The following is a 23590-nucleotide window of genomic DNA, read 5'->3' on the forward strand; positions in this document are numbered from 1 at the left end:
CAGCTCTCCCAAGGTAGCCTTTCCCACGCTAACCAAGAGACGAAGAAGAAAAAAACAAAAACTTTATTACGGTCAACAGCACAAATGGGAGCCGGTACTAGTCCACTCCTGGACTGGGTCTACAATACGCAGGGTTGTGCAAATTTCCATCCTCCTTCCGACGGCGGCCTCTGCCTTGGGAGGGAGGATCCGCTGACCAATGATATCTAGGAAGCAAATCTCCCTGGCTGGACTAAGATGGGGATGATCTTTAGTCAGCAGGAAGACCTATGTGGTTCATGAAGCCTTGGCTTTTCGGCGTTGAGTCCCCCAAAGGAGGATGGAGATGGATAATGTGGTGGATCCCAGAATCCCAAAGAACATGAGCAGTGAGAAGGAGCCCTGTGAATAACAGACCGAAAAAACTTCACACAGGGTTACACTAAGGGCTTACAACCTAACACCCAGTTCTTTCCTAGCATACCTGTCCCCTCAACCAGGGCAATTCTCTTATAGTTTCCTTCTCTAGGTGATTTGCATCAGCTCCTGGTTTTATGGCTCTCCTTTCAGAGAGGTACTTACTCTATGCATTTCTCTTATCCCTAATTAGAAGACCTAATTCCTCACCTGGCGCATACACTTGTAGCCATGGAAGCCTTCAGCACAAACACACTGCAAGAGACCTGGACCACCAGGTGCACAAGATCCATTCTCAGGACACATTTCTGGGAGCCAGAGAAAAACAGAGAACATCACTGGATTTCATTAGGTATGTTTCCCAAATATCTCCTTCAACTTAGATTCTCTCAACTATTTCTAGGTCAAAGGTAGAGCGGAAAGATTACAGATAATCAGAACATTGTCATCATCATCATCATCATAAGTTATTTTAAAAATATTAACAAAAGGTTAAGACCTTTTCTTTCCGAGGGGTTAAAGCTTCAGAAACCCAAACAAAAGGCACTTAAGCAACTTTACTGTCTTTCTGATCTAAATCGGAGAATACAAGGGAGGAAGGGCAGTTTCTGGAGGGGTGGAGGTGAGACAGCATACCTGAGTCCCCAGTGCTGTTGCAAAGCTTCCTTTGTTCTTGGCAGGTTTGGTTGTTTATATAAAAAGTGACAGTATCCCAAGCATTAATACCTCCAGGACAGTTGACATCTTGTGGCAGTATCCTGAACACAACACAGGCAGTCATAATATGCAGCCTCAAGTTGCTGAGTTCACATCACTGCCTCTCTTTGGTTCTCTCCCACACCCCACACCCCTTACTCACAGAGTCTGGAGCTGGGTAAAGCCATGGAAGGTGTTGGCCAAGTCACCCTGGAGGGGGTTTGCCTGCAGGTCTCTGCAAAGCACACACTGTTAGCACTGTGCTCTAGGAAAACACCTTACTTCCATTCACACATGAATGTGTGTGACTGGTAATCCAGTTCTCATTCTGAGTTGTCCAAGTGTAGACAATATTCAAACATCCTTTTAGGAGTCCATCCTCAAAGACTTTCCCATCAACCCTTTGCCATAATCACCTTTTGGGAAGGAGGATAATTAACGACTTACATGATGATAGCAGTATGTGCCTGAGGAAAGTATGGACCAGGGTCCTTCAGAGAGCAGTTCTGGAGATCCAGCCTGAGGAAATAAGGTAATCAGCAAAACTGTGTGTCTCTCCCCTTCATCCAAGGTAAGCTAATACAACCCCCTTATCAGCTAATATTAATTGAACACAGCTGTGTCGGGGCCACAACCTAGGTACTCTGGTAGATGTTTTAATCCTGTATTGTCCAATTGTCACCACTAGCAACATGCAGCTACTTAATTTAAATTTAAAAAATTCAGTCTCTCATTTGCACTAGCCACATTTCAAGTGTTCAGTAACCACTAAGGTGGTTAGTGGCTACTGTATTGGAAGGTACAGATACAGAACATTTTCATCGTGACAGAAAGTTCCACCGGACAGTACTGTTCTTATCACTATACCTATGCATCTGTGCATATATTGAAAGAAATGTGTTTCTTGTCAGGATTAGTGAAACTCACTCACATTGTAATATTATGATTCTCAGATCCACAAAAGGCCGTCATATAGGAAAAAAATTCAAGTCACATAAATGAAAGTTTTTTCCAAGTGCATTTTCTACCACAGATTGGATGGATGTAAACTACTGGATATTAAGGTCCATGCCACACTATTTTTTCTTCAATATCTATTGCTGTCTGTTCCTTTATTCTACAAATATTTACTGAGTGCCTACTAACTGCAAAATTTCAGAGAATTAAAAATAACATTCAATATCTTAGCTTGCAAGTGGCTTACAATGTAGTAGGGGAACAAGACCATCACCAAAAATAAAAACAGTATGAACATTAAATTACAATATGAACAGTATATAAAATTAGAGTGGTACAGACACTAAGGATTAGAGGAAGTAAAAAATAAAAAGATATTACTCTGGTTTTTAGTAGTAGGGAACATTCACAAAAGATGTTGGAATTAAAGGACAGATATGTTCTAATTTGGTGGAGGAAGGCAATTTTAGGTAAAGAGAGAGGTTTGAACAAAGAAACAAAGGTGGAATGCTTTTGGAGGTAGGAGAGTCTGGCTGCTGCCAGACCCTCATGAAGGGTTTGAGTGGACAAATAATTGAAAGTAATGTTGAAAAGGTGGGTTGGGCCAGTCTATGGTACTTTCTGGTTTGAACTTTATCCTAGGGCAACAGACAATTATAAGTCTAATTTTAAAGCCAGAGAGTAATAAGGGAAAAAAATTGGTTTTCAGAAAGTTTAACATAAAGAAGTATTTAGGCAGATGAGGGAAAGAGAAGAATGGAAGCAAGACATGTGACATTTTGAGTCTGAAGTGAGAGTGCTCTGAAAGAGGAAATATTTAACAGTAATCTAGAGGTACCCACGTGTATCTGGAGCTTGGAGAGAGGTCAAAGGAAACTAAGAGATCTAGTTTTGGGAGACACCTGCATAATGGTTGAAGCCGTAAGAAGAGGTGGATTCTCAAGAGTGTAAGAGGAAAACAATGCAGAGACTAATCTGCATAAGGGGACAAGAAGAGAAATTTGCCTCAAAGACAAACATGAATTAATGAGAAGGGGAAGCAAACCATATTCCATAGTGTCCTTCAGGCCAAAGGAGTCATTTCATGGAGACACACAGTAAATAAGCCAAAGAGTTGACAATAAACAAAAGAAACAAGCTTAAAAAAATGCTAAAAATTATGACTTTTATGCATTTCAACCAGGAAGAACCACAGGGTTGTTTACTTAGCCAAAAATGCTATAACAGATTTAAAAGTCTGAGACTCATGGTTTAGATGCCTCCAAAACAGGCACGAATATTTATCTCAAAAGCCAATCAGGCAAGCCTTGAAGAATTTGGTTTGGGAACTCTTTTCCAGTATCCAGGGATGTCTTCTCCTCCCTCACCCCAGGATGGTGCCCTTCCAATTCAGGCAGCAGCGGGCGTGCAGCATTAGCTCTGGTGTCTGCTTACAATAAAGAGCCACTTCTGACAAATTTTGCACACTCCCTGGACACTGGATGCATATCTGCAGAAGAAAGAAAACAGGACTCCAGAAAGCAAGCCAAGAAAAAAACAAGGATCAAAAGTTAACTGCCAGTACACTCTCCAGAATTCCTCTAACACAGGGCATGGAAGTGTCCTACCTTTATGTCAGGTTTACTAGAAGACGCATTTCTTCCCCTTGGAACCAGGCGCCAAAACAGCGCACCAGAGAATTTCTGTACCAGATCTTGTCCAGGGAAGGACCTCATCTTTGAGAATACTATTCGAACATATATATTATGCCCTCTCCAATGACTTCTCAATCTGCCAGCCCCGATTTGGCAGGTGTAAAAGGACTGCAGGTACACAAAGAACTCATCAAGCATTACAGAAAGTACAGTCCTGCCAACGCACAATATAGGGCATTCGTACGCTGTTAAGCTTGCAGAATGGCCAGAGGTCTCGTTTGTAGAAAAAAACGACTTAAAGTTATTCAACGATTAAGGAGCAAGGAGGTCAAATTTAGGTCTTTGGACGTCGGCAAGGCGAAGGCGCTGGGAGACAGCGGCGTGAGTACTCGGGAGTGGGAGCTGGCTGGGCTATGTCTAGGGAGGCCCCAGGGACGAAATCGGGCCTGCGCGGAGGCAGAGGAGTGGGGAGAGCCGAGGGCCGGCAAGCAACTGTTTCAACCCAACCTTTAATTTGCTTCAGTACCTCGGGTAGCGCCAAAGCCCTTTCCACGCTCAGAACGAGGAGTAGGGCTGCAGCCCAGGGCACCACGCTCAAAGGACTGTCGAGCCTGCGAGGGGCCATTTTTCGCCCCCTCTGTCCTTCTCGGCTGATCGCGAGACTTGCGCGTGTGGCCCCGCCTCCCAGCATGTCACGCCCTCGCCTGGGGCGTGGCCTAGTCTGCCAGGCTAGTCCGCTGGGCCGGTCGGTCCGGGGAGGGCTAGGGGTCGCTGATAGCTGCGGAGGTCAGCGCTCTGCTCTATGTGCCCCAGTCCTCGTTCGGGGGGACTGACCACCCCCTTCTCCTATTCCCCTTTAAGCGAAGGCCTCCCCGCCACTGCTCCCTCAGCCCCGCGTTCCTTGCGCTTGGAGCCGGGGTCGCGTATCCGCAGCGGCTGGGGGTTAATCCATTTGCCCTCAGTAAACATGGCGGCGCGGCGGCGTGGGCGGGCAGGGGGCGGGACCCCGCTGTCACCCGGTTTGGCGCTGCGGGGCCGGCTCTTTGGCGGCGGCTGGACCCACGTGTGGAGACCCGGCAGGTGGGCTGGACTGGGGCGGGCCGACAGGGGGTGGGCCGGAACACAGAGGCTCGGGAGAGTGGCGTCAGGGTGGGAAGGGACGAGGAGGGGAGGGGAGGAGCGGAGAGGTGAGGGGCGGAATGGGCCGGCCTCTAGAGTGGGGGCCCGGGAAGATCGGAGGTGCCGGCGACGAGGTGGTAGTGGTCCTGCCACCTCGCGTGTGGAGGGAAGGAGAGAAGCCAGGAAATAAAGGGGGTAAGGGTAATGGAGGAGCGAAGGGTGAAGGGCAAACCCTGTCGGGAGGAGACGAGCCGGAGCACCCTATCTCCTTCAGCTCAGTCCTGAAACCACGCGGCGTCCTGTGTTCTGGCGAGGAGGTAGGGGCGGGATAGATGCTTCCCTAACTCCTCATTTCTTTGCCTTCCCAGAAAAAGGGAGCGATGCAGATTTCGGGAAGAACCACGGGACCGCCTTAGCCTTGGCTGGGTCACGGAGGTAAGGGAAAGACAAGCGCTGTCCCGTGGTGGCCCGGCGCCCTGACCGAAGGGCGCCAAGCGAGCCCCGGGCCGGGGTGGGGGGGGGACTGAGTGTTGGCTTTGGTTAGGGTTAGCAAAAGCTCATCAAAGCTAACCAAAGCTCGTCTTCAGTAGCGTGGCTTCCCTTCCACCTACCCCCAGGTGTCTGGAATCTCCTGAAAGGATTTACCTTCAGAGGGCTGGCACATTTTCTAAGGCATTAGTAGTTACTAGCATTTTAATGAGGGCCCCTAAAGCCTTTCAGAGCTTGAGGAATTCTAGGCACAGAGACAGATTTTTTTTTTAGTAATTTCTCTGGAAACTATGCAATCTTTTTTTTTTAAATTTATTTTATTTTATTTTATTTATTTTTGGCTGCATTGGGTCTTTGTTGCTGCGCGCGGGCTTTCTCTAGTTGCAGCGAGCAGGGGCTTCTCATTGCAGTGGCTTCTCCTATTGCGGAGCACGGGCTCTAGGCACACGGGCTTCAGTAGTTGGGGCGTGTGGGCTCGGTAGTTGTGGCTCGCGGGCTCTAGAGCACAGGCTCAGTATTTGTGGTGCACGGGCTTCGTGGCTCCGTGGCATGTGGGATCTTCCTGGCCTAGGGCTCTCACCCGTGTCCCCCGCATTGGCAGGTGGATTCTTAACCACTGCGCCACCAGGGAAGTCCACAAAGACGGATTTTGAAGGCATCTTTTTGGGAAGGTTTATCTTTCAGTCGCACCTTTGCCTTTTGTAGGAGTCAAAGCAATTCACTTTGTAACCAAAGTGAGAGTGGAGTTAGGGTGGTGAAGGGTGATTCTCTTTCTTGTCTGTGTATCTTGGACTTTTTAAAAGAGTCCCACAGCCCGCTATTTGTGCCCTGTGTATTAGAGTTTTAGTGAGACAAGTTATCTCTTACTTTCGGCTCCTCTCAGATGCAAATCCATGGGGTTTAGATCAGTGTACAGTTGTTGCTGTTGTTGTTGTGGTTGTTTGGCCACGCCTCACGGCACTTGGGATCTTAGTTCCCTCACCTGGGATCCAACCCATGCCCCCTGCGGTGGAAGCACAGAGTCTTACCGCTGGACCGCCAGGGAAGTCCCCAGTGTAGCAGTTTTAGAAGGCCACTATCCTGTTCTTAGAATCATGTCTAATGAAGCCTTTGTTACTGGGTCTGGTTTTTCCTGTCTTGCCTGGCTCTCTCTTCAGCCGTCCACGAGAGTTCTCTGCATCTCATGCAAATAGAATCCACAGGAGCCCTGCCAGTTTACCCCAGCAGTAGAGGGTCTCCATTTCTGTACATCTGTTTTCCTGTCTATACTTGGACCTTTTTTCGTTTCTCCAACTACCAGCCTAGCCGTATCATTAACGCTTTACCTCTACACAGTGTTATGTGCACACAGCAGACATCTTCTCTCCTCTTACTCTCTGGTAGTTCCCGTCACCTCTTTCACAGTAATAAAAACTTGCCAAAGAGGAGTGAGAAAACTCAAGATGTTGCAATGCACAAAGGCCCAGGGCTTCTTTAGGTTAAACCTGAGTGGCCTGTTGGGAACATTGTTCTGGGGACTAACATTTGTGACTCAGTAGAACATGTGATTCAAGAGTTGCCAACTCTGATTTCCTCTCTTCATTGGCTCCAGGAGGTTCAGAGTTCAGGACTGGTTTTCATGAGGTCGTATCTTGCCAGCCAGGCAACATCTGTCCAAGAACACAGTGTAGGAGAGCTGGAAGACAGCTAGGCTGATCTTTCTCCTAGTGGGCAAGGACAAAAGACATAGTTTATATTAATCTCTCTCTAGATTAGTTGAAATCTAATCTTTGCTTCAGGAATGACTGACAGCAATTAACACTCTGCTCCAGCCCTGGTTCTGGGAGTAGTGAAGGAGGGGCTCCTGGTGAATTACCTGTCATACCTACTGACAGCATTGTTTTTTCTCTCTTGTTTTATATCATGCTGTATAACCCTAGGGAACTAGAGAGTGTTCATATAAAGTGCATAACCTGAGACATGGTGTTTTGAAAGTGATAGGTATGGTTACTTATTTATAATTGTTAACGTTTATAAAGTACATAACACACTGCTGGATTATATAACAGGTGTTCAAAAGATGTTAACTAACATCATATTAGGCTATCTAAATCATGGGCCTCAGTGTGTTTGTTGGTAAATGAGGGGGTTGTAATAGTGATCTCTTAAGATTCCTTTAAGTTTTGACATACTGTGATCTGGTCCTTGTTCTGAGGATAACATAGGCATATTCTTTGAGGATTAGTATTTCTTGTGCAGGAGTTAGAAAAGCAACTTTCCCATCTCTCAGCAACTCTTTTCCAGTTCCCCCTTGCACACAGTGCCAAGTGTGACTTACAGTGAAAGCCTAATCCATCTAAGAATGCTATTGAATGTGAGCTCCCTGCTCCCCATTCTGGAGCCTCTAGGGCCGAGCTGGAGTTTGGGGGCTGTAGGGTGATAGGGCCATTTGGTCCACAGCGATTGGTTTCCTGAAGGGTCCAGAACAAATAGCTGCTGAGCTTCCCTCTACCCCCAGTTCCTCGTCTCACCTCAGCCACTTGTAGACCAGATCCTCAGCCTCTGCCCAGCTCCAGACACACAGCTTCTCCAGGCAGCTTTGATTCAGAACAGGGATTGCTTCTTGAGGTGGGTGTCTGCGCCCGTGGGATAGGACCACTTTCCCTGACTGTTTCTCTTGCCTGCAGCTCCCTGGCTGGTTTGCTTGTTTCCAAAGTGCCCCTGTAATTGTAACTCTGAACCCCTGGCTCCAGCATGTTGCCATCTCCTTTTGAATCACACCACTCTTCCTGCATCTCCTCCTGACTGTGGTGTTATAGGTAGAGGAGCTGAGAGGTGGGTGGCCGGCCTTATTTAGTAGTGTTGGGGAGAACAGAGTGGTTGGCTTGGGGTTGCCTGAAATGGAATTTGGCTCTCTCGTGGAGGTGGCCTCCCTGGTGATCAGTGTTGAGAAGGGCTGCTGTTAGGACGGTGACACTGAGGATCACGGGGGTGCAGGTACTGAGGCTGGGAGATTGGAGGAGGCCATGCTGTCATTCGTCTCTGTTTCTTCCTCCCTGCTGGCTAGTGGCGCCAGGCTGGGCTCTGCTGGCTTAGTACATTGTAGTGACTGGGTCTGTGCCTGCAGGATGGGGCAGGGAATTCTGAGAAGAAACATGGGCTAGAGTTGATTTTTCTTTCACTGCTAGGGTGGAGACCTAAGAAGGTTCTTAAGTTTCACAGCTGTGTACACCCAAAAAGGACTTGGCCAAGTAGTTGTCTCCTGGCCCTCTCAGTCTGCTGCTTCCTCCCTCCCCTCTCTGCCCTACCAAACCCATATCAGTACCTCCAGACCTTCAAGGGCTGCCATGGAGCTGGCTGGCCCAAATCTGATGGGTGTGGGATGCACAGGCCCAAGGGTGGGTGGCCATGAAGGCAGGATAGGCCTGACTGAGAGCCGATTCCTTTGCAGCTCACCCGGACAATGTCACTTGGTGGTAGAGGAGGACGGTGAGACGGTGGCTGGGAGTCAGATTGTAGCCACTTGCCTGCCACTGCCCAGCCGAGTGGCAGCCCAGAGCCCAGGAGCAGCAAGTGGCTGCAGGTCACAGACACAGAGAGGGTATGAGTGTGGCGGTGAGCACCTCCGCTCCCCTCCCCCCAGCCTCAGACACCAACATGGTCACATCCACCTTCTCCCTGGTGGACTATGTGGTCTTTGTCCTGCTGCTGGTTCTCTCCCTTGCCATTGGGCTCTACCATGCCTATCGTGGCTGGGGGCGACACACCATCGGCCAGCTGCTGTTGGCGGACCGCAAAATGGGCTGCTTTCCTGTGGCGCTGTCCTTGCTGGCCACCTTCCAGTCAGCCGTGGCCATCCTGGGCGTACCGTCCGAGATCTACCGGTTTGGGACCCAGTATTGGTTCCTGGGCTGCTCCTATTTCCTGGGGCTGCTGATCCCAGCACATGTCTTCATCCCAATCTTCTACCGCCTGCATCTCACCAGTGCCTACGAGGTAGGTAGGGAGGAGCACGTAGGACCCCCAGGGTCAGGGGTGGAGAGGAGGAACAGGGCACATAGCGATCTGGGCCCCTGGATCTCCTTTGCCTAATGAGAGTGACAGGGAATACCTTGTGTGTTTATAAGTTCTCTCTGGTTGAAGTTGGGCAGGGTGGGAGTTGGGGGAGAAGAAGGGTGCTGTGCTGAGTGGGGCCCAGAGTGGATACGAGTTGGATATTTCCTCTGCTCCTAGGTTTCTTGAGGGAAGTTGTGTGTGAATTGTTGGGGGTGGAGTGGAGAGAAATACCTTTTTAAAAAAAAAAAAAAATCTACTCCTACCTAGTACCTGGAGCTCCGGTTCAATAAAGCTGTGCGGGTTTGTGGGACCGTGACCTTCATCTTTCAGATGGTAAGTGGAATGAGGATAGAAATTGAGCCTAATACATGGTAGGGGGAACTGAACTCAGGCTTGCTGAGGCAGCTGGAGCCTTCCTTGCTCTCAGACTAGCAAGATTGAAATTCCTGCTAGCCCCCAGATGCAGCCTGCTTCCCATTCCTTCCGGTTCCGGCACAGATACTATGGTGGCAGCAAGCCAAACTTTGGAAGAAGGGAGAGGGAGGTGAGCCTAGGTGAAGGGAGGCCATTGGGATATTGGAGCTGAGGTCCATCTTTCCTCCTCTCTCTGCCCACCCTCATCTCCTCTTCCTCTCACATTCTCTTTTCCATACCCGACAGGTAATCTACATGGGGGTTGTCCTCTATGCACCATCATTGGCCCTCAATGCAGGTGAGGAGTCACAGCCCCTGACTCCCAGCCACAGCAGGCTGGGAAAAACCTTTGGGAGGGGCAGGTAGAGGAGAGTGTGCAGAAAAGAATCCAACCTTGACCAAGGTATTATTTCACTGCCTGGGCCCTTGGCTGGTCTCTACTAGAGGTGGAAAGCTAATCAAACATTACCATGCCCCATCTGAATTGGTTAATCAACACCTTTTGGTGGAGCTTTGCAAACTTTTTTTTTCCATTGTGGTAAATGATTTATATCATCCTTAATGACTAAATGCTTCATATCTTACCAAGGCTTCTCTGGCTTCTCTGCTGGGAAACCCTCCTCGGGAGACAGGAATGTGACTTTTATCTGTTTACAGTGACTGGCTTTGATCTCTGGCTGTCAGTGCTGACCCTAGGCATTGTCTGTACCGTCTACACTGCTCTGGTAAGCGCAGTTAGTCTTAGGGGAGGGAGGAGAAGAGGTGAAATTGGGAGGGAGATGGGAGGAAAGGGAAAAGATGGGATAAGATCAATAGGTGGGTGGTAGATGAGATAAGAATATAGGTGAGGAGAGGGCATGACCTTCTAGGGTGCTGTGAAATGAGATGTAGGAAATGGGATGGGCTTATGGTGGGGGGTGGGGGATGAAGGTGGGGGTGGGCTGGGAGTGACATCAGCAGCTGTACACCGGTGGCGGCTGTCTGGTGCCCTCGCTGGTGGTGTGGCTTCGTAGACGTCTGCGGCAGGTGTGCTGTCTCTCCCTGCAGGGTGGACTGAAGGCAGTCATCTGGACAGATGTGTTCCAGACACTGGTTATGTTCCTAGGGCAGCTGGTGGTTATCATTGTGGGGTCGGCCAAGGTGGGCGGTTTGGGGCACGTGTGGGATGTGGCTTCTCAGCATGGCCTTATCTCTGGAATCGAGTAAGTACACCCCTTCCCCCGCTGGGGTCTGTAGTGCCTGACAGCTGAGCCCATCTAGAGCCTGCGCTTAGGGCTGTAGTAAGCAGAGGGCAAGCTGTGGAAGTAGAAGTGCAGCACTGAGGCCAATGGGAGGCTGGCACTGCAGCGGTGGAGGGTGAGCGCAGCGTTCTGGCTGGTGGTTGGGTGTCAGGATGTTTTTGGTACCTGGGATGAGGCTATGGTTGGAGGGGTGGAACCACCCCCTCCCCACCCAACCTGCTGCCCTGTCTTGAGTCCAGCTTCGCCCTGGCAGCCATCTCTCTGCCCTGCCCCCTGTTGTAGGAGGGTGGGGAAGGCTGAGTCTCTGGGGCAACAGTGACATGTTGGTGTCTCTGGCAGGCTGGATCCGGACCCTTTTGTGCGGCACACTTTCTGGACGCTGGCCTTCGGGGGTGTGTTCATGATGCTCTCCTTGTATGGAGTGAACCAGGCTCAGGTGCAGCGCTACCTCAGTTCCCGCACGGAGAAGGCTGCGGTGCTGTGAGTGCAGGGCCAGGAAGACCGGGGAGCACAGGCTGGGGGAAGAGTGGGCCCCGGCTCCACTGAGGCAGTTGGGATGGGTCAGGATGCCGGAGCGCACACGCACCCATTGGGCAGGACGTGGGGCTGCCTTCTGGGGCTTGGGGACGTGCCTGCTAACACCGTCTCCCTGCTTGGCACTGGCCTCTTTTGCAGCTCCTGCTACGCTGTCTTCCCTTGCCAGCAGGTGGTCCTCTGCATGGGCTGCCTTATTGGCCTGGTCATGTTCGCCTACTACCAGGAGTATCCCATGAGCACCCAGCAGACTCAGGCAGCCCCTGACCAGGTGAGAAGGCCTCCCTGCACCCCCCCCTGCACCCCCCAAGGGGAGTGTCTGGGTGGCTGCAGGAGGGACTCCCACCCTGGGAGGGAAATGGATGGAAAGTCCTTCCTGTTCTGGAAATCTACAATCCAGCATGTGAGGATCCCAGCCCCCAGCTAATCACAGTGCCCACCCTACTGGGGCGGGGACCTACCTTCACTGACTCACCGCTCTGCACCACCTTCTCTGTGGGGAGCCGTCACACACCTGGTCTCGTCTAACGTCTAACCCTCCCGACAGCCTCATTTTACAGAGGAGAAAAGGACGCACAGCGGGGTGGCTGGCATGCTCAAGTCACACCGCTCACCGAGGCAGAGCTGGGGTGTGGGCTGCGTCCTTCTCTCTCCGGAGCCTGCTTTCTCTCCACTTACTGTGGGGTTGCCCTCAGTGCCTGGCCCCCTGCCTAAAGCACGCAGTCTCCAGACACTGCGTGGCATATGCAGGGGAAGGGCGGCGTGCTCTGGGGAAGGGCCTCTCTGAGGAGAGCTGTGCACCTCTGCTCCGCCTGCAGTTCGCCCTGTACTTTGTGATGGATCTCCTGAGAGGCCTGCCGGGCCTGCCTGGGCTCTTTGTCGCCTGCCTCTTCAGTGGCTCCCTAAGGTACACTCTTTGACCTTTTCCATCAGGCTTGGCACAACTGACCCCTCCTTGGTACAAGGTGATGGGTGGAGCGGGGGTCCCTCTGAGTCTCTCATTGTATTCGTTCATGTGTGAATGACAAGGGGCAGCTCATCTGTGTGGGACAGAGCGTATCCTCTCCTGGGAGATGCCCCTTTTTGGTGAAGGATTCTTCTTCTTTTATGATACCAGGAATTGATCTACTTGAACCAAACCTGTACCCCACTCAGAGAAGGCCAGGTGTCCCTGCCTCCCAGGCCTCTTCCTCGTCAGCCAACTGTCAGGATGGTGTTTGGGCTGCACACGTCCTCTCCTGCCTTCAGGGTGCTAGTCCCTCAGTGGGGTCCCTTGTTTTGCGTTTCTCAGCTTCTGGACTTGTCTTTTTCTTTCTTCTTTCAGCACCATATCCTCTGCTTTTAATTCACTGGCAACTGTTACAATGGAAGACTTGATTCGACCCTGGTTCCCTCATTTCTCTGAAGTCCGGGCCACCATGCTTTCCAGAATCATCGGTGGGATTATGCTTCCTCATCTCTTCAGCCGTGTTCTTTCTAAGACACACCCTAAGAACTGTTGTCCATCTGCTTTGAAACACCAGTTTTAGCCTGGGCCCGCCACTTGCCCAATGAAGCACCAACCTTGTTTACGTGTGAGGGAATTTCCTGGGGGAGGTCTCTGAGTCACATAGAGTGAGGACAGGGTGGGAGAGACCTGGAGGTGGGGCCTGAGGTAATATGCCCTGTTTCCAGGGACACAGAGGTAGTAGTTTGGCTGGGGAAGGAGCTTTGCTCTACTTTTCCCCCTTTTATTGTGTTAACTCACATCTGCTTGTTTCCTCCTTTCTTTTTCCCCAGCCTTTGGCTATGGGCTACTTTGTCTGGGAATGGCCTATATTTCCTCCCAGATGGGACCTGTGCTGCAGGTAATGACTATGGAGGGAAGAAAGCAATTTTTAAGGGAGAAAAGGAGCTGATTGAAACGAGAAATTGAAGAAGACAGCTATTGTGAAAGGAATGACATAGGGGGCAGGTGTCAGAAATTCCCCTTTGATGAGCTACCTTTAGCTGTGAACAGATTCTCAAGTAGCCAAAAGCCCCAGGGTCATTGTTGGCTGAGAGATATCTGAGGATCAGCCTCAGGAGAACCCCGAGCACATTCCCTTAACCATTTCTGCCCTCTGGAATCCTGCGTTCTGATGATTCCAGGTAGAACAGACGGACAGCTCTGACAGGTGGGGCTCTGAGGCAGTGGTGGTAGCGGTGCCACGTTGGTGAGGCTAGGGATAGAGATCCCCTGAGTGTTCTTTTCTTTTTCTCAACCCTGTCCTCCGCAGGCAGCGATCAGCATCTTTGGTATGGTTGGGGGCCCGCTGCTCGGACTCTTCTGCCTTGGGATGTTCTTTCCTTGTGCCAATCCTCCTGTGAGTGACCCATCTGGCTCCACGGTCATGTGCGGGGGTGGACCTAGGGAACGACTTGGCAGGGCTCTCACTGTGACTGCTGGGAACTTACGTGAAGGTTTGGTGGGGCTGGCATTGAGACAAGAGAGTGCGCCGTGTCTCTGGGCAGGGTGCCATCGTGGGCCTGTTGGCTGGACTGATCATGGCCTTCTGGATCGGCATTGGGAGCATAGTGACCAGCACGGGCTCTGGCAGAGCACCCACTCCCTCTAATGGGTCCAGCTTTTCCCTGCCCAGCAATCTGACTGCTGTCACCATGGCCACACTGATGCCCTCGACTACTATCTCCAAGTGAGTCAGAGCTCACTCTCTGTCTCCTTGCGGAGAACAGCTCATTTCTGAGGGGTTTTCTAGGGGCCTTGCTAAGGGATGGCCACCAGAGGACTTGGGCCACATGTCGGGTGTTGGGCCCCAGGATTCTAGGACCGTGTAGGAGGGCGGAGCCGGGTGCCTGAGGAATGCCTGCCGCTGAATTGCTCATTGTCCTCACCCTCTGCTCTCCCCAGACCCACAGGGCTACAACGGCTCTACTCCCTGTCGTATTTATGGTACAGCGCTCACAACTCCACCACGGTCATTGTGGTGGGCCTGGCTGTCAGTCTGCTCAGCGGTGAGGGGGTGTGGCATGGGGGCACAGGGAAACAAGGACCAGCTGAGGGAGGGCGCTCAGGGGTCAGGGGTCTGGAGCTCAGGGAATCCCGGGCTCCTGGGTGCCTGGAACAGTCGCGCTTCTTGGTGGAGCTCGGGGAGGTGGGCGGGGACTGGGGGTTTAGAGTCCTGAGAGCAGGGGGAGAGCAGGGGGCCGCGGGTGCCCCCTGGTTACACAGTAGGAACCTCGGGAGCACTTTGTCTTCAGGCGGAATGCGGGGCCGGACCCTGAACCCTCGGACCATTTACCCGGTGTTGCCGAAACTCGTTGCCCTCCTGCCCGTGTCCTGTCAGAAGCGACTTCACTGCAAAACCCTCAGCCAGGTAGCGCCTCTGTTGTCAGATCGCCCCTCCCTTCCCTCTCAGGCTACTGCTGGCCGCCTGGGTTCCTGTGCCTCCCTTTTCTTTCTCCTCCCAGCCCCCCTTTCTCTGGTGATTGGCCTGAGCTGGACTGTCCTGCAGCAGCTGCCTGGCCCCTTCCCACAGGGGAGCGGGGGCTTGGTGGGCAGAAGGGTCTCGGCCCCGAGAGGCCACAGCTGCTGGCCTTTTGTCTCCCTCCTCCCAGCCCCGTGCTCATCCCCAGGCCTGCTCCTCGTCGGTCTCCTTTCTAGCCAGGATCAAAGCAGGGTCACCTTTCCTGCAAGAGAAAGGGGAGGTTCCTTCACCTCCCCTTTGCCTCACGTTCACCCCACCCACTCCCTTTGCTCTGTGTTCCCCAGGATCTCTCTGTGGACACCGCTGTGTTTCCAGAGAAGGTGAGCAATGGGATGCTGAGGGGCAGCAGAGACAAGGAGGCCATGGATGTGCCTGAGGAAGGCCCAGCCCACCAGGGGATCAGCCCCACCTTCATCCTTCAGGAGACCTCACTCTGATCTGGACTCGGGACCCAGCCCCAGAGACCACCCTGTGGCACAGGAAGGAGTTCCTTGGTGATCCTCAGGGGTGATCAAGGACTGGATGAACTCGCCCACACCAAAGGACCTTGTTCTTGGGAGCTTGTGCTGCAGTAGAAGCTGTCATGTCACGGGAGGTGTGAGAGTAGGACAGGGTTTTTCCTTGTTCCTTGCCAGTCTGTTCTCTAGAGAACCAGGCTTGCAGAGGGTAGGATTTTGCCAGAGAAAGGGAGAGAGACGAATCATCTGGCAAAAGGATAATGGCTTCTGATTCTGCATCATCAGGCTCCTTTGAAGTGAATAGAAATAGCAGTGCTGGACCCACTTTGTCAAGATTGACCATCTCCCCGTAAAACTCAGCTGCCTTGGCCAGCTGTTGCTTCCCTCGCAGTCCCCTCGGAGCACACATTCTGTCAGCCACAAAGGGCCCCTGTGGCACTACTTTCAGGTTGTCTGTGATACCCAGGCCCCTCTCATTATCTGTCTACCTCCATTCTTGAGAGGGAGGTTTTGGTGTCCCTGAGAGGCGTCTCGGAGCATACAGGTATATTCATCTCTCTCGCGTAGAGTAGGGAAGCTTTCCACCTCGCTGCCCCACCCTCCACCTCTGTAATGGGTACTTGGGGACGGGGAAAATGTTAATTTAAGAAACTAAATTCCATGACCAGGTCCACTGTGGAGCGTGCCATCCGTCTGACTCCTGAGCCACGCCACCCTAGTGGCATTTGGTCATTCATGCTGTTTCCTTTTGGAGTTTCTTCCCCACATATCTTTGTTCCTAGGGAATAAAAACTGCTATTGGGCTAGAATTTGGGCTCCTGTACTGTCTGCACCTGCTCTTGTCCACCTTAGTGCTATCCCTGGCGAAGATAAAGAGCCCCTCTTCCCATGCACAGGTCTTCCTCTGCTGAGGAGAGAGGCACAGGGGACCAGTGATGGCTTGGTGAGGTTTCTGGTCTCTCTGGCTGATGTGTCTACAGGGGGTAGCATTGTGCTTATGGGGTGGAAGGTGCACACTTTCCCTCTGCTGCTTCTCTTCCCCTGTGGCTCAGTCTGTTCCCTGTCCCGCCCACCACGTCCTTGACCAGAACAGTCACTGCTGCTCTGAGAATTTTCACTTTGGGACAGGAGGAAGAATGCTGCTATTTGGCTTTTAAAAATAGAATATTCGAGGTGGACTTTAATGGTCTTGTGAAGAACACTTTGCTCATGCCCACGCACACCTGGTCTCTAGCTCTGCTTGGCCCCGTCCAACTGCCCAGAAACAGCTCTGGGCAAGCTCTCCAGGCCCCTCAGCAGAGACTTAGTTCCACACACATCCATGGCCAGTCCCAGAAAATGCCAGGTTGACTCTGCCCTGAGGTCTGCCCTCCTCTTGACAGCCCCCCACCTTGGGGCTGAGGGCGACTGCTCAGCCCACGTCCCCACCCAAGCCAGCTGCCAGAGTTGTAGACCTAGCCGGGCTCTCATTTATTCATTCTTCAACATATTTATCCATCACCCACTTCATTCAAGGGCCTTACCTTGGCTGCCATCTTAGAGCTAAGGAAATGACTGTGCCACCCAGGGACTCTGCACCAGGTGCCACCGTTGGCCTTTGAGTTGCCCCTTTTTGTCATAAATTCTTGCATTTTGGCTATATTTACATAGAAAAAGGGGAGACCCTACAGGACTCAGAACTTTCAAGAATTATATTTAAGGGGAATGGTAAAAAAAATTCATTCTCCATATAATTCAGACTCTGTAACAGAACACAGATGTTCCTTTGTCTCTAATGCAGTAACTTATCTTCATGCAGCGTTTTAAAAGTACCATTTAATGATTGAGGGTGGAGTCTAATGGACAGACCTGGGTTCAAATACTGACTTCAGTTACTTCATCTATTAGGTGTGAATGTCACAGTTAAAGGTTCAAAATTATATTGTGTGTCAAGGACTGATGCATTCCTTAAATGCCAGTTATTGTGATAATTATTGTAGTTTTCAAAGCACTTTTCATGTGCTACCTAATTTTATACTTTGGGAGAGAAGTACATTCCATATCATCTGCATATTTAATGTATAAGGTAACTGGATTGCTTGCCTAGTGAAGGGCTGAAGCAGAGCTAGAACCCGGGTCTGTGACTCCCATTAGCCCACCAAAGTCACATCTCTTGCCTGGAAGCAGTGTCCTTTTTGATAGGGTGCTCACACAGGTGACAGGGTCTCTCCTGAGATAGTCCAGAGAAAAACGATGTACTAAATGGGGTGCTACTGTACCATCATACTAGAATCTTTCTAGGTCAGTGGCCTTCAAACCTTTCTTGAGACCCACGGTAAGAATGTATTTCACAGCATGACCCAGTACACTGATATATTGCATTGTGTTACTAAAACATTTCATGAAAGAATGTCTCTGGGTATAGTTAATATTTTTGGAGCTCTCCTTTTCCCTTCCCTCCTTGAATAATTCAGTCCTTAAGCCATTATGTGGAGCAGAGCAAGGTAGGCATTCATGCTGGGGGCTGAGCGTTCTGGGTGTCAGAGCTCAAGTGAAAGGAGGGAGGCCATGCATAGGAACGGCCCAGCTTGAATGTCAGAGCCTGAGCAGGATGAGGGGGGCAACCACATGGAGGGCAGCCTGCTGTGGGGTGTTAGAGCCCAAGCTGGATGAGGAGAGTGCCCATGGGGGTCGGGAGCCTGGTGTGGGGTTGGAGAAAGAGAAAGGCGTCCTCACAGGAAAGAAGACGTGTGGGTTGTCAGCTGGAGTGAGTGAGGTGGGAGCCTATAAGGGGGGGCAGCTTGACGTCGGGTGTCAGCATGAGGAGGGCATCCACAAGGTAGGTGGCTCAGCATGGCTTGTCAGAGCCAGTGTGTGTATGTGTGTGTGTGTGTCCCACATGGAGAATCAGAACCCTATCAGAATGAAGAAGGCGGGACTTCCCTGGCAGTCCAGAGGTTTAGATTCCGCGCTTCCGAGGCAGGGGATGCGGGGTTCGATCCCTGGTGGGGGAATTAAGATCCTACATGCTGCGCGGCCAAAAAAAAGAATGAAGAAGGCATCTATACGTGTGAACAACACGTGCAAGCAGCTCAACCTGGGCTGTTAGAGTGTGAGTGCAGTGAGGAGGGCATCTATACAGGAGGAAGATCTGTCATCAGGTGGGAGTCCAAGTAGGGTGAGGGGGTCACCTGCCATGGAGGCAGCCAGTGGTGGGGAGATGAAGACGTCCACACAGGGGCCAGCCCATTACAGTCTCAGAGCCTGAGTAGGATGAGGAGGGCATATATGCGAGAGAGAGTGTTGGGGCTTTGACTACATCCTGAGAGATTAATCAAATAAGTATATTAGGAATAACCTGAGCCATGTTTCTCACTAGTGGAGAAGGGTGTTACATGCATGGAAAGGGAGAAAGCAAGAATGAACTCTGTGGTGGTGGATCGGAGAAAGGGATATTGGCATGTGTTCATGGTTTTTAACAGATCTACATAAATATAGAAATAAACAGGGAGGGAAGTAGCTCTGTCCGCTGAGGGTTTGGGAGCAGGAGTAGTGCGATAGCAATAAGTGCTTTGTGCCTAGATCTTGGATTCTAAATACCATTTTCCACTAAAAACAACAACAACAACAAAAACCCAAGGCTTCTTGGAGAAATAGTTGATTCTAGGGCTGGGACCAAAGTACAAGATAGGCCTGGAACATCTTGTGCCAGAAAGCAAAGAACTTATCAAGGAAAGATAAGATCATATCAAAGGACACAGAAGTTAGCTTGAAGGGACTCTCACTAGCCAAATCTGGAACATTCTGAGCATTCAAATAATAGTAATGGATTATAAGCTATTGAATGAAAAAAAAGGAAATCATGAATTCATACTGATGAAAGTAGTAAGTTGGAAATTAGATAGGGTATGGTATATTTATATAGTTTCAAATACTTCTCTCTGCACAAAATACTTAATTGCAAGGGAAAAAGAACTGTAGTGGAGAAGCCTGGCAGACATCATCTTAAGTGATCAAAATAAACATCATCTGTAATGGGATAAATCATGCATTTATCCCATTTATCCCAATGGGATAAGTCATGCATCACCTGATAAGATGCAAAGGGAAGAACATGTAATCACTTCTGTGATTCTCTTGTCAGAAATGTATAACCTGAATCTAATCATAAGAAAACATCAGACAAAATAAAATTGAGAGACATTCTATAAAATAACTGGCTTGTAATTATTGGGAACATAGCTGAAAATTAAATAGGATCTGAGCATTAGATGGAAGTAACATTAACTTCCTGACTTTGATGCTTCTGTTGTGGTTATGTAGGATAATGTTCTTGTTAGTAGGAAATACACAATAAATTTAATTTCATGCACGATCTACTGATGTGTTGCAATCGGCTAAAAACACTGTAGTTCTAGGCTTCCTTCCCAGCTTTCAGACACGAATGGGTTTCTTTCCCACTTCCCACCACCAATGGTCCCAGAATTCCAAGGCCTCCATGCATTTTCTATTTTCCTAAAGTGGTCATGTCCTCTGAGAAGCCATTTCTGGCTGTTCCCCTTCCTGTGAGAAGCAAAAGGGCTATCAGCCTCCAGTCCCAACAACAAACCTTGGCTCCCCCTCATCTGACAAAGCAGAAAACAGATGACTTCATGTCAGGGCGGGTGGTGGGTGGGTAGGGTCTTCGGTCCATTTGACCATTTTTGCCATTTGGAGAAAAATCCTTCCAACCATTCCTGTGTGTTCACTAAGCCATTGGCAGAAGTTCTAGCTCCCAAGCAATAAACTCTTTGGATTTATCGTCTGAGAAACATTTCTACCAACCTAGAATTTTACACTTAATCAAAACGTAATACAAATGAGAGCATGAAATAAGACATTTTCAGATATACAAGGCAACATAAAGTCAACAGACGTCAACTGTTAGAGAGAACGATGACCAAATTAACCAATAACATTTATTGTTACATCTAAATAAGCAGGGATTATTTTTCAAACAATTAATATAATCTGGAACTAAAATCCAAGAGCTAAGATTCTCTAAACTAATTGAACTAAGATTCTCTTTTCTCGTTTTTAGAGAACAAGATGTAGACCAACACTGGATAATAGAAAAATTAAAGTATGAGTTAGACATGTAAAGATAACTAATAGAATAAAAGAAATATGATATATCACTCCCATACCATTAAAGCAAAATATCAAATGGAACAAAAAAACCCTGATTATTCCAAGCATAGGTGGAGTGTGTGTGTGTGGGGGGGGGGGGGCGGGCGGATTTTTCTAAATAAAAATGCTGAATAACGTGGTAAAAATAAGTCGAAGTGTATCACTCATCTCAATATTTATGAATATATAGAAGTAAAACAAACAAAGTCATAGATTTATACATTTGGCAATAAGGAAAGAAATCCAGCTTTTGCTATTATAAAAGATATACTTAAAAGGAAACAGCATGAAATAATTGAAAATAAAGGTATGGAAAAAAATTTGCCATGCAAATGATAAAACAAAAGCAGAAGTAGTAGCAGTAATATCAGACATCAATAGAATTTAATAGAATATCAATAGTATGTCAATAGAATCAAGGCATAAGGCATTAAAACAGATCCAAAATGATGTTTCATATTGTTTATAACAAAAAGCATTACTGAATTTGCTTATCTGATAGTAAAGCAGGTTAAATATCTGGACCAATGTTCCTGTTGAAAGCAGTGATAATGCTGAATAAAATGTTTTAAAAAACTTCTTAAAATCATCGTACAGCTGGTAAGGGTAAGACTTCACTGGGCTGAAGGCTAAGTGAGGGCAGGAATCCAGACATGTAGGCAGAACCCGGAGGCTGCTATTGTCCCCAGTGGCATTGGCAGATCTGGGTGAAACTGAGCTTTAGTTTCGACAGCTTGAGCTTTGACAGAAGTCTAGCCCAGGGGATGCCCAGCATATGGAGACTAAAAGGATACTTTCCCTCCTTAAAGCTGGGGCCCAAAACGGTGATGCCCTCAGGCCCCAGGAATGCAAGAAGAGTTGCTCTAGAGCCAAGCAGAGCAGTGAAGAGAATCTCTGTAAAATCACAAATCAACACTTGTGGATTTGCAGTCCAATTTCACATTGCTCAACAAGTCAAAATTTGGGACTTTGAAAAGAATAATAAAATTCACCAACTCTGGCAAATATGATCAAGAAAATTGATAAGGTACTACAACTAGAGATTATTGTACTAAGTGAAGTAAGTCAGAAAGAGAAAGACAAATACCATATGATATCACTTATATGTGGAATCTAAACTATGACACAAATGAACCTATCTATGAGACAGAAACAGAATCAGGGACGGAGAATAGACTGGTGGTTGCCAAGGGGGAGGGGGATAGTGAGAGAGGGATGAATTGGGAGTTTGGGATTAGCAGATGCAAACTATTATATATAGAATGCATAAACAACATGGTCCTACTATATAGCACAAGGAACTATATTTAATATCCTGTGATAAACCATAATGGAAAAGAATATGAAGAAGAATGTATAGGGCTTCCCTGGTGGCACAGTGGTTAAGAATCCGCCTGCCAATGCAGGGGACACGGGTTCGAGCCATGGTCCGGGAAGATCCCACATGCCGCGGAGCAACGAAGCCCGTGAGCCACAACTACTGAGCCCACGAGCCGCAACTACTGAAGCCCGCGCGCCTAGAGCCTGTGCTCCGCAACAAGAGAAGCCACTGCAATGAGAAGCCCATGCACAGCAACGAAGACCCAACGCAGCCAAAAATAAATTTAAAAAATTAAAAAAAAAAGAATGTATATATGTGTATAAGTGAGTCACTTTGTTGTGTTGTAATTAACACAACATTGTAAATCAATTATACTTCAATAAAAAAATCAAAAAAAAAATTGAGAAGGTACAAATAATTCCAGAAATAAAAAAGATACATAGGGCTTCCCTGGTGGCGCAGTGGTTGAGAATCTGCCTGCCAACGCAGGGGACACGGGTTCGAGCCCTGGTCTGGGAGGATCCCACATGCCGCGGAGCAACTAGGCCCGTGAGCCACAATTACTGAGCCTGCGCGTCTGGAGCCTGTGCTCCGCAACAAGAGAGGCCGCGATAATGAGAGGCCCACGCGCCGCGATGAAGAGTGGCCCCCACTTGCCGCAACTAGAGAAAGCCCTCGCACAGAAACGAAGACCCAACACAGCCATAAATAAATAAATAAATAAATAAATAAAAATTTAAAAAACCCAAGGTTTAAAAAAAAAACACAAAGATACATAATTACAGATATTGTAGACATTAAAACAATAGTAAGAAGATATTATAAACAACTTTACGCCAGTAAATGTGAAACTTTAAATAAAATGGACAAATTACCAGAAAAATACCACTTATCACAGACTCAGGAGACAAGAAAAAATCTGAATAGTCCTATTCCCATTAAAGAAATAGAAACAGAAGTAATAAAAGTATCTAATTGTGAGAAGAATCCAGGGCCTATATGGCTTCACTGTTGAGTTTTACTAATATTTCAAGGAATAAATAATTCTAAATTTACATAAATGATTCCAGAGTATAGAAGAAGAGGGAACCCTCCTGAATGCATTTTCTACTTACCAGCAGCAAGCATTTAAAGTCTGAGATTTTAAATGTATCTTTTATAATAGCATCAATCTAATACCAAAACTCTACAGAGACAGCATAAGAAGAAAGGAAATGTATAGGTCAATATTACTCACAAACACAGGTGTAAAATCATAAAATATTAGTGAATCGAATCCAGCTATGTATATAAAAAAATAACATATCATTACCAATTGAGTTTATCTCAGAAATGAGAGGTTGGTTTAACAACAGAAACTCAAATAATGTAATCCTTACCATTTACAAATTAAAGCAAAAATCTCACTATCATCTCAAAAGATGCAGAAAGGTGTTTCAAAAGATCAACATTCATTTATGAGAAAAGTTATCACTAGCAGGACTTCCCTAACCTGATTAAAGGGTATCTATGAAAAAAAATCTACAGCAAAATGTTAAAAACTATAATCAAATTTAAAGGTAAAATAATTTAACTAATTCTTTTAACTATAATCAAATTTTTTAAAAAAGGGAAACAGCTGAAAAAAATTTAGCAGTGAAATGTTGAACACTCTCTTTGAAATCAGAAACAAGATAAGCAT

The 23590-nt window shown here is 48.4% G+C and overlaps 2 protein-coding genes across 11 annotated transcripts; one reads left to right on the plus strand and one right to left on the minus strand.

The window, feature by feature from the left end:
• Positions 1-47: 47 nt before the first annotated feature.
• On the minus strand, positions 48-4583 carry ATRAID (all-trans retinoic acid induced differentiation factor). 5 transcript variants are annotated; one of them, XM_082357761.1, is made up of 8 exons: positions 4210-4583; positions 3657-3851; positions 3484-3538; positions 1540-1611; positions 1256-1327; positions 1033-1154; positions 607-704; positions 48-381 (listed from the first exon to the last, which is right to left on the minus strand). In XM_082357761.1, the coding sequence occupies exons 3-8, from the start codon at positions 3534-3536 to the stop codon at positions 277-279; spliced, it is 522 nt and encodes a 173-aa protein (XP_082213887.1). In that variant the 5' UTR covers positions 3537-3538; positions 3657-3851; positions 4210-4583; the 3' UTR covers positions 48-276. The 5 variants fall into 5 exon arrangements, with proteins under 5 accessions (XP_082213887.1, XP_082213883.1, XP_082213886.1 ...); XM_082357757.1 differs by having other exon boundaries at positions 3417-3538; XM_082357760.1 differs by lacking the exon at positions 3657-3851.
• Positions 4584-4715: 132 nt separating this feature from the next.
• Positions 4716-16249, plus strand: SLC5A6 (solute carrier family 5 member 6). 6 transcript variants are annotated; one of them, XM_082357718.1, is made up of 17 exons: positions 4716-4763; positions 5171-5237; positions 8722-9266; positions 9594-9659; positions 9987-10038; positions 10398-10465; positions 10788-10942; positions 11321-11461; positions 11657-11786; positions 12334-12422; positions 12840-12952; positions 13295-13362; positions 13774-13860; positions 14009-14190; positions 14406-14509; positions 14756-14871; positions 15267-16249. In XM_082357718.1, the coding sequence occupies exons 3-17, from the start codon at positions 8874-8876 to the stop codon at positions 15417-15419; spliced, it is 1917 nt and encodes a 638-aa protein (XP_082213844.1). In that variant the 5' UTR covers positions 4716-4763; positions 5171-5237; positions 8722-8873; the 3' UTR covers positions 15420-16249. The 6 variants fall into 6 exon arrangements, with proteins under 6 accessions (XP_082213844.1, XP_082213843.1, XP_082213845.1 ...); XM_082357717.1 differs by lacking the exon at positions 4716-4763 and adding an exon at positions 4855-4997; XM_082357719.1 differs by lacking the exons at positions 4716-4763; positions 14406-14509 and adding an exon at positions 4855-4997.
• The last annotated feature ends 7341 nt before the right edge of the window (positions 16250-23590 follow it).

The sequence above is a fragment of the Balaenoptera borealis genome (assembly GCF_965194805.1).
Source record: "Balaenoptera borealis genome assembly, chromosome: 15".
In the NCBI taxonomy this organism is placed as follows: Eukaryota; Metazoa; Chordata; class Mammalia; order Artiodactyla; family Balaenopteridae; genus Balaenoptera; species Balaenoptera borealis.